This window comes from Pterocles gutturalis, unplaced genomic scaffold (genome assembly GCF_000699245.1).
Source record: "Pterocles gutturalis isolate BGI_N339 unplaced genomic scaffold, ASM69924v1 scaffold12549, whole genome shotgun sequence".
NCBI classification, from domain to species: domain Eukaryota; kingdom Metazoa; phylum Chordata; class Aves; order Pterocliformes; family Pteroclidae; genus Pterocles; species Pterocles gutturalis.
The window spans coordinates 6388-14933 of NW_010130772.1; the positions used below are offsets into that span (position 1 = coordinate 6388).

Consider the following 8546-nt stretch of genomic DNA (forward strand, 5'->3'; position numbering starts at 1 on the left):
CAAATGCTCTGGGGAAGAGATGCAATGACCTGTAGCCAGTGAAGTTCTTGGTAAATGTGCAGAGAGACTGTGGTTAGCTCTCTGCCGTCTCGGAGGAAGTGGAGGCCTTCCCTGCTTGCGAGGCCTGAGTGAAGGCAGTGTGTTCACAACTTCAGACCCCCTCCTGTGACTTAAACTCTTGTCTTCTATGAAACAAACAGTGCTTTGCCTCCTTGCCACAGTGACAAAGGATGGTGGCAGTTTAGACATGTAAAATTTGAAGGTAGAACAGTGGACGAGTTAGTGTTAGGTGCCCTGTTTGTAAAAACTGACTTATTCATTTTTTTAATTTCATCTCTTGGGATCTCGCGGAGGAGGCTAAGGGGGTGTTTTTCTGTTGCACACCAGGTTGATAACACCAAGTTTACGATGGAGTGCGTAGAGCCTGCCATTCACGTGTATGAGCTTCATGAGAACAAGTGGAGGTGCAAGGACCCGCACGTGTGAGTAAACTTCAGAGCTGATCTGTGTTCGGGTAATAAGGAGAAACGGGTTGCCTGGTTAAGGGCAAAACTTTAATTGTGATGAGTGATGCTGTAAGGGCAGTGGGTGTAGCTGACAGCGCTTTTAAAGCTGTTTTTTGCTGTTCTGAGAGAAGAGAAGGCTTGTGCAGCCAGGCAGTGGTATGACTGCCGTGACCACGCTGCAGAGAGCATGGCTTAGTTTCCAGAGTAGAGGGAGATTTTCTTTGTGATTATTTTTAATTCTTGGTTATTTTACATCCTAGGGATTTTTGTGAAGATTGGACCGAAGCCCAGAGAATCGCTGCGTCTCTCTTGGACAGCAAGTCGTACGAGACACTCGTAGATTTTGATAATCACCTGGATGACATCCGGAATGACTGGACAAACCCAGAGATCAACAAAGCTGTCCTCCACCTGTGTTAGGGGTTTCCACTGACTAATTTATGGGCATTCCCACTATGTACCGAAGAGAGAAAAATGCTATTTTTGAATGTAAATAGAATAATATTCAGTACCTTGTGTGGAAGCCCACCTGATTAAAAAGGAGTGGCATGTCACATTGCAAAGAGTGATGTGTCCGTAAGCCGTTGAATCTTTTTTGTGAGATTCCTTGGAAGAACCACAAACTGTCAGTTAACAACTGTCCTTGTGGATGCCTTCCCGTTTGTGGTGAATGTTGCTGTTCCTTCAAAACCAGAACTACGTCTGCTTGTCCCTGCTGTTCATATTACAAAGTTTTGACTAAGCTTTTCTAATATTTAGAGAGATTGCTTTTTAATGATTCATGGAAATACCTTTCCAAAAAAATCCATCTTGTCCTCAGATGAGAAACGTTAAGGTCAAATACATAAAATGGAAGGTTAACAGTTTCTTTTGGCCGGGCTTGGGAATGTCATTCTGTTGGCACAGTAAAATGCGAACTGCTGAGGACGATGTACTGTGCTCATGTGTCACCTGTTTTGCAGTGGTTTAGCATCACACAGCTCCAGAGAACATGGTAAAGCAGTATTCCCAAACGCTACAGCGCTTCCTGCTCTCCGTGGGCGTACAACCTCGGTTATTGCTTGAATATCTTAAACCCGAGGTAAAAACAAATGTTCATGTAATGATCTGTAAAAAGGACTGGAAGCGCACTAATGAGCTTGAGTGAAAGTTCTAAAACAGTTTGAGTCTACAAGAGAAGAGGAGAGTGCAATGCTATATTAATTTTACACAGTCCCTTTGTTGTTTTTTTTAAACAGATCTAACTTTCAGCTGGTTCATGTGGTGTACATTTAAGCAGGTCTAAAATATGTCCCTCTGAGTACATTGAATCAAGGAGTCGAGATACCCTTTATTTACATTTTTGTCTGTCTTTCTAATTAATCTTTGCTTCTGATAATAAGTTTAGTGGACAATGAAGCTTTATAGCACCATTTCCTCATACATTATATTTCTATGTGGGGTTTTTGTTTGTTAAATCAGGTACAGCAAAGGCAAGGTACCTTACCTGCTCTTTCTTTTCCATAAGTTACTGTATATTGTGTTTGCATTTCCCCTGCACCGCTTGAAACTACACTTGATGTGTGGGGTTTGGTAGTCGGATCCTTTATGGACTTTTTGATGGAGGGGAGAAGAGTTGGCAGTGTCAGACTAGTGGTGTTCTTCCTAAGTCTTGCCTTGCTCCTGTGTAGTTAAACAAAGCCTCAACCTGCAATGGTTTCTCTAGATTCCCTTCTCTTCCTACCAAAAATGTTTTTACAAGGAAGATCCAAATGTCTAACAAATGGTTAGCCTCTCTCCAAATTCCTGATTTTTCCTTAGAGTTCTTATTTTAAAACATGAGGGGTGGGATTGTCTACCTCTGCTTCTGTTGAAATAAGCATGAGTTTAGCTCTTGGTCTTCGAGATGGGATAGGGCTAAAATCCCAGTCTGAAGCAGTGACTAGAACCAGGATGCCTCCAGTCGGGTCCTGCTGTGGAGTTCCCTGCAGTTCAGATTCCACAAAGGCACAAGGTCTGAGGTTCAGCTCCCTGTCCAAGGAGAAGGCTTGAACCCAAGGGTTTGCTTTGCCTCGCTGCTATGCAGCAGCAAGGTGGGATGAGCCTCACAAAAGAGACCGGTGCTTAGTCAGTCGCCTTTCTTAAGCGTTGAGTCAGCTATGCTTACAGGAAGGGAAAATGTTTTCACTTGTTGAAGGAAAACATGTACCTAGCTCCCAAACAGTGAGATAAACACGGTTTCAGTGGCTGTTTTACTGCAGATCCACAGCTGTATGAAAAAATATCCTGGAAACAGCAGTGCTCTGGCAACATATGTTCAGAATAGACTCTGCCAATTGCAAGCGCTGCAGGAAGGGGACTGTTGTCTTACTTTGTGCAAACACCTCACGAAATCTAACCTATTGTTCCGGGGGCAGATGTTATCTTAGCAAGACACGTTAGGTTTGTTGCGCGAGATTGTCAGCCAGCGCTGCCACATAAGCTGGTATGTCCCTGAGCCCCAGGAAATGGATTTGCTTATTCTTTGTAACTAGGTTTCATCAAGCTTTGATCGTATCTATGCTAATACAGCCTGATCATGATAGCAGCGCTGCCCCCCACCCTCGTAAAACAAAGCAAAAATGTGTCTCCTCGGTCTGTAACCTGATGGAAACACTCCCTGTGGCTGACTGTTGAGACACCCTGGAAGGGGAGCAGCTTTTAATGCTTTGTCTTTCCCTTTTTTAATCTTCTGTTTGCTTTTCACTGAGGTCATTTGAGGGTTTTGCCACCAGGAGAAGCCCAGGGCTGGCTTTAAGCAAAAAGGACAAGCACTGGGGTGCTCAGATCTTATCTCACCCGTCCTATTTGCATTGAAGGCTGGACAAAAGGCAGCGATTTCATAGAGGCGAGGCAGCCCACAGCCACAGTGGCTCTTGTGAAAGAATGAGCAAGCTGCCGGCTCAGCAAAGGCTGTGTTCCCCCTTCCTGCTACTGCAGGAGCAAATGCTGCTTTCCTGGCTGGTGGGGCAGCTGGATTCATAGGGGGAATTCAAGGTAACTCCTTTTAAAACTTCTAGGGGAAGAAATCTTGGGGAAGGTGTCTGCGTGTCCATTGCTTGTGATAACTGAGAAGACGGCACTGGGAACAGACGGCTAACTCTTTTTGGTTTTGTTTTGTTAACAATTAATGACATGCAGGTTTAATTCTTTTTTTTTTTTTTACCTGTTCACCAAGATTTGGAAACTTGGCACTTGCCGACCCAGACCTTTAACTCCCACCTCTTTCCCCTTAGCTCATCCATAGGACCTAAAGCACTTAGAAATGAAAAATTGTTGCCATGTGGGATTATTTTTTCCACTTTCAACCCTAATATTTCAAAACTAATAAATAGATCCTGCAACTATCTGAAAATACCAGTGCAAAGTGCTGGGGTTTCTGAGTGGGAGGACGTACATTACTCTCTGCTGGATCCACGTGAGCCCTCACCTTGAATCCTTTAGTCACCAGGAGGAGAATGAAGAGCCTTGAGCAGGCGTTGCTTCAAGTGCCCATTCGGTTTAAAATCAAGGATCAGAGCAACCTGAGACCCACAGCCACGAGGTGTGTCCCCAGATGTGCCACCACCTGATGGCCATGGGCACTTCCAGCTGTGGTCAAAAACTCCACGTACGGACCCAGCTTGAGAAACCCAGACGGGAGCAGAGTTTGGGGGGATTGTAGGCATTATTTTCACTGAGAATTGAGATTGCCTTAAAATTGCTCAGAGAATCGGTGGCTGTTTGGGGCTAGATGCATGTCGGGGGTGGTCTCTGCTCCTCCTGGCTTGTGGGGTGTCACGAGTGGGGAGAGCAGATGGCTGGCAAGAGCCAAGGGGTGTCTTTGGTCAGCTGTTCGCACTCAGAAGTGAGATATGTGTTCCTGGGGAATGTATCGATGCCATTTTCTCTCTGAGCTCATTGCTCTGTGTGTATATGAGGGCTTTGGGGTATTTTTTTCTTCCTTCAGCAACTGAAGCAGTCTGTCACTGGAGTTCTTTCCCTTTCCCTGCTCCCGTCTGCCAGCTGAGCTGCTCACGGGATGTTCCCTCGCCTATGTCAGCATGAAAACAAGCACAGACCCACCGCGTAACCTGTTCCAGCTCATCAGAGCCGAGGTGGGCGCGGGAAGCAGACGAGCAGCTGAGCTGGCAGGACGGAGGAGCCGCGGCCTCCTCGCCTGGCACAGCTGGAGCTGGAGCAGACAGATGTGCAGAGCCCAACCCCGCTGTGCACGGCGCTGCAGAGATGCACCGCGAGAGGTGGCCCCTTGCCCCCAAGAATTTCTTGTCTAAGCAGCAGAGATGCACACCGAGGAGAGGTGACAGTGACAGATGCAGGAAGCAAACTTGGGTCTCTTTGCTCCCTGGCTGGAGGCCTAATCGCTGCACTCTGCTGCTGCTGCTATTTGTAAAACATCTTCGAGATGCTCGGGTGGAGGGCATTACTGATACGGAAAGAGCAGGCGGATGCTAATGGAGGAGGCTGTTAGCAGGGTGGACTTGTGGTTGACTGCAGCTTGGAAAATGGCCTCAAGGGGAAATGTGCTCAGCGTGCATTTGTGAGCTGCACTTCAAGTTTGTTTTAGTTCAGCTCTTGGAGCGCAGCTGGGTCGCCCACCGTTGCTGGTAGGAGCCCTAGGTGCAGATCAGGCAGACCAGGCTGGGCAAGCTGCTTCCGTCCCATCCCACCCAGGCTCCATTACTCCCAACTCACGTTAAACGTCTCAAACTCCTTTGCTTAACCCATCACCCTGCAACCAGCCCTCCGGCAGCAGGCAGCGATTTCCCTGTGCCGTAGTATCCGCTGAGGACTTTTATCGATTTTTTTTTTTTTTTTTTTTTTTACTGTCTCTTTTAGACCACATTTTCACCCAGCCTTCTCCAAAAGTACGCCCTAGCTGCACCTTCTCCTTTGGTTTTCAGCCGTCGCCCTGCGAAAGGCAGCAGACACGGATTCGGAGAGGACGGAGGCAGGTTGCTGGTGGGGGTTTCCAATAAAAGGACTGTGTTCTTGGCACTTTGCAACCTGTGATGAGGAAAGCAGGGAATACTGCTCTTAAAAATACCCGGTAGGTGGGCTGGGGGCTCAGGAATAACTCCTTGAGTGCTTCCAGGCAGCGCCGCTCCGGCTGCAGCTCGGCAGCACTTTAGCTGGATGCGGGCAGGACCGGTGCCAGGCATGTCCCTCTCTGCGCAGCATCAGCCCACGAGGGCTAAGAGCAAACAACGCAGCCCTTCCTAGAAATGCATTCCAGAAGCTTAAAAGATGGACCTAATTGAAAAAATATATCGAGGTTGTACCAGGGGATAAAAAGGGAAAGCTGGGCCAAGATTAACCTGGAGCTCAGCGAGCCGAGACGCGCGGCAGCCCTGGCCAGGTCCCTAAGCCAATTCCCAGCCACGGCCTCGCAGCTGAATCCATGCCCGGCAGGGAGACGGTTGCTCTGGATGCAGGTCTGGCAGGAGAGCCCAGCACGCTCTGGTTTGGTGCTTCAGGTACGTGTTTTCTTTCTGCTTCGCTTCTGAACGCCCCGCCGCAGCAGCTTTTGGCGTGCTCGCGAGGGCTGCTGCCACGACCCGGTGGGTTTTCTTTGGGGGAGTTCTCTGCCTGCACAGTTCCTGCCGGTTGCTGGGTTTACTGGTCCTGCCAAAAGCCTGTGCTTGGGGAATGCTGGAGCTGCTCCAGTTTCCCTGGAGCCTGCATCTTCAGCTGCTTCCTCGTGACATCCTCCTCCCTCCCCACGCCTGGCATCCCCTCCGGGTACCGCTCACTGCCCTGGATGCCTGGGAGCCTCCCCCCGTGTGGGGGCTTGGGGAGGGGATTTCTTTTCCCCTTCCAGCACCTCCTGTCTTGTTGCTACCTCTAGCATCAGCACATCCCATGCACTGGCCCTGCAGCCCCCTTCTAGGGCAACTTCTGGCTGCTGGTTGCTCTGTTAGCACGGAGCCAGGGTGATATGTCACTGGGTCACCTATGTGAGCAGCCCCTGGGACTCTGTGACCCAGAAAGCTGCCTCCCCTCCCTCCTTTCTGAAACAAGCCCAGCTGGTGTTTGCAGGAGCAGCTCCTTTGAAGGGAGCTGGCAGTGGGCTCTCTGGAGGTCTCCAGCCAAAGTTTTTCTCATGGCAAGAGTTTGCAGAACGCGTCCTTGTCTGTGCAGTTCCTCTGGCACGTGGGAAGCTGTGAGCTCACCCTGCCCTTCCCCTTCCAGTGAAGTTATGAGGTTACCCTCCATCCTCACCCCCTCGTCAGTGCTTCAGCCCCCTCCACCTTCCTCTGCACCCGGGCAGGATGGGACCAGTGGCCAGAACTGGAAACCAGTCACCGGCCACACCAGAGGATCGCTGGGGTGGTTGCATGGGCTGGAGAGATGAGCCTCCCCCTGGGGGGGTCAGCCAACTCCCTGCCCACCCCCCAAGGAGCTTTATGAGCCCTCTTCTCCCCCCTGGCTGGCTCTTGGTGGGGTTTGGCCAGTTGCCCTGCAGTGATGCTCAGCATGTCACAGCCCTGACCCCCTGGGAGGGACTGGAGCAGAGGCAGGCTGTGGGGAGGTCTCATGACGCCTGTGGAAAGGGGACACATGGCCCGTGGGGCTGCCCCTGTGCTCAGGACTCAGATTTTCCTGATGCTGGTCATCCGTGGGCTTCCTCCTGTAGCGATGAGCTTGCCCAAGGGTGTCTTTGCTTCCCAGGCAGTGGGGAGGAGAGGAAGGGGTGTGGGATGCTGTTTGTGCCTGTGGGGTGTCGCCACGCCGTGCTGTGCTGCAGCCCGCAGAGCTAACCACAGGTATTTTATCGGGCTGATGTTTGTGTTTACCTCCCTGCTGCAGCAAACCAGCGCTCTGGGTCGCTTGGGGTTTTAGCAGCAGCTGCTGCACCACGCCAGGCAAATTCCAGCCCTCGTGGGTCTGGGGCTGTTTGTTCTCACTCAGCAGCAGCAAACAGGTTGTTTTGGAGAGAGGCATCCAACGCAGAGGGGGGATTTCTGCAGCTCAGGCTGGGTTTGTGCGGCGATGGGAGGGATGCCAGCGAGGGGTCCCTGTCCCTGGGGGTGCTGCAATGGCAGGGATGCTAGTGGGGGGTCCCTGGTCCCAAGGGTTTGGGATGGGATCCAGGAAGACTACGCTTTGCTAGGGCTCTGACTCAAACCTCATCCTGCAACTCTTGGGTTTTGCAGCTGAACAGGCAAACAAAAAACCACGTGAAGCAGTTCATTTGTCTGTTTTTCTGGGGCCAAACTGAAGCCACCAGTTGGAAACATCCCTGCCTTGGGCTCTATGTCCAGGGTTGGTGCTTGCAGCCAGGGCAGCAGCCTTTCCCCCATGCCATCTGCCCAGCTCGTGAGCCTGAAGCTTTGCAAAAACTCCCTTCTATGAGAAATTGGAGGAGCCACATCAGGGAGAAGATGGGTGTTTTCCATATTTGTGATTTTCACTGAATGTGGCAGGACCAGACCAGCAGAAACTGGAGCAAAACCACCCGTTTCCCCTCCCTGCTCCACTTTATTCCTGTCCCAGCAGGGTTTGCTCTCGCGCGTGGGGCTCTGATCTCACTGGAGACCTCCCAAGCTCCTGAGATCAGCTCGCTCCTACCTCCAGGCGAGGTTCAAAGCTTTCCCTTCACTCCTGCCGGCACCCGCGGGGTGTTTCGTGTTCGGCTGGCGTTCCCCGCACACCAGTGCCCTGGATTTGAACCGCTGCTTCCCCGCTCTGCCTGACAAGGAGCTGTATCGGGCGCTTTGCCTCCTAATTGCGGAGGAGGTGAACATGAAAAAGCCTCCGGCTGCTTTTAACGCAGGGAAAGGCGGCTGCTCTGGCAGCAGAGCCATCACCCGGGCATCCCCGCAGTGGGATGGTACCTGACCCGGAGTTCTCATCCTGGGGGTGCTGGGAAACCCTCTGCCTGGTGCTGTTCCTGCTGCCGGGCTGGTTTTGGGGCTGGCAGGTCAGATAAGAGGGAGAAAAGCCCCTTTTTGGAAGCTGGAGAAGGTGAAGATGCTCCCAGAGGCTGGGGATGCCGATGCTCCTGCCAGAGCTGGGTGT

The 8546-nt window shown here is 51.2% G+C and overlaps 1 protein-coding gene across 1 annotated transcript in view; it reads left to right on the forward strand.

The window, feature by feature from the left end:
* Positions 1 to 1302, forward strand: part of EMC8 (ER membrane protein complex subunit 8) — a gene marked incomplete at its 5' end in the record, with an annotated part of 3051 nt that extends 1749 nt beyond the window's left edge. Inside the window, 2 exons of the mRNA XM_010080342.1 lie at positions 388 to 482; positions 767 to 1302. Coding sequence (XP_010078644.1) covers positions 388 to 482; positions 767 to 926 — 255 coding nt within the window. The remainder of the gene's footprint in view (positions 1 to 387; positions 483 to 766) is intronic.
* Positions 1303 to 8546: the final 7244 nt, after the last annotated feature.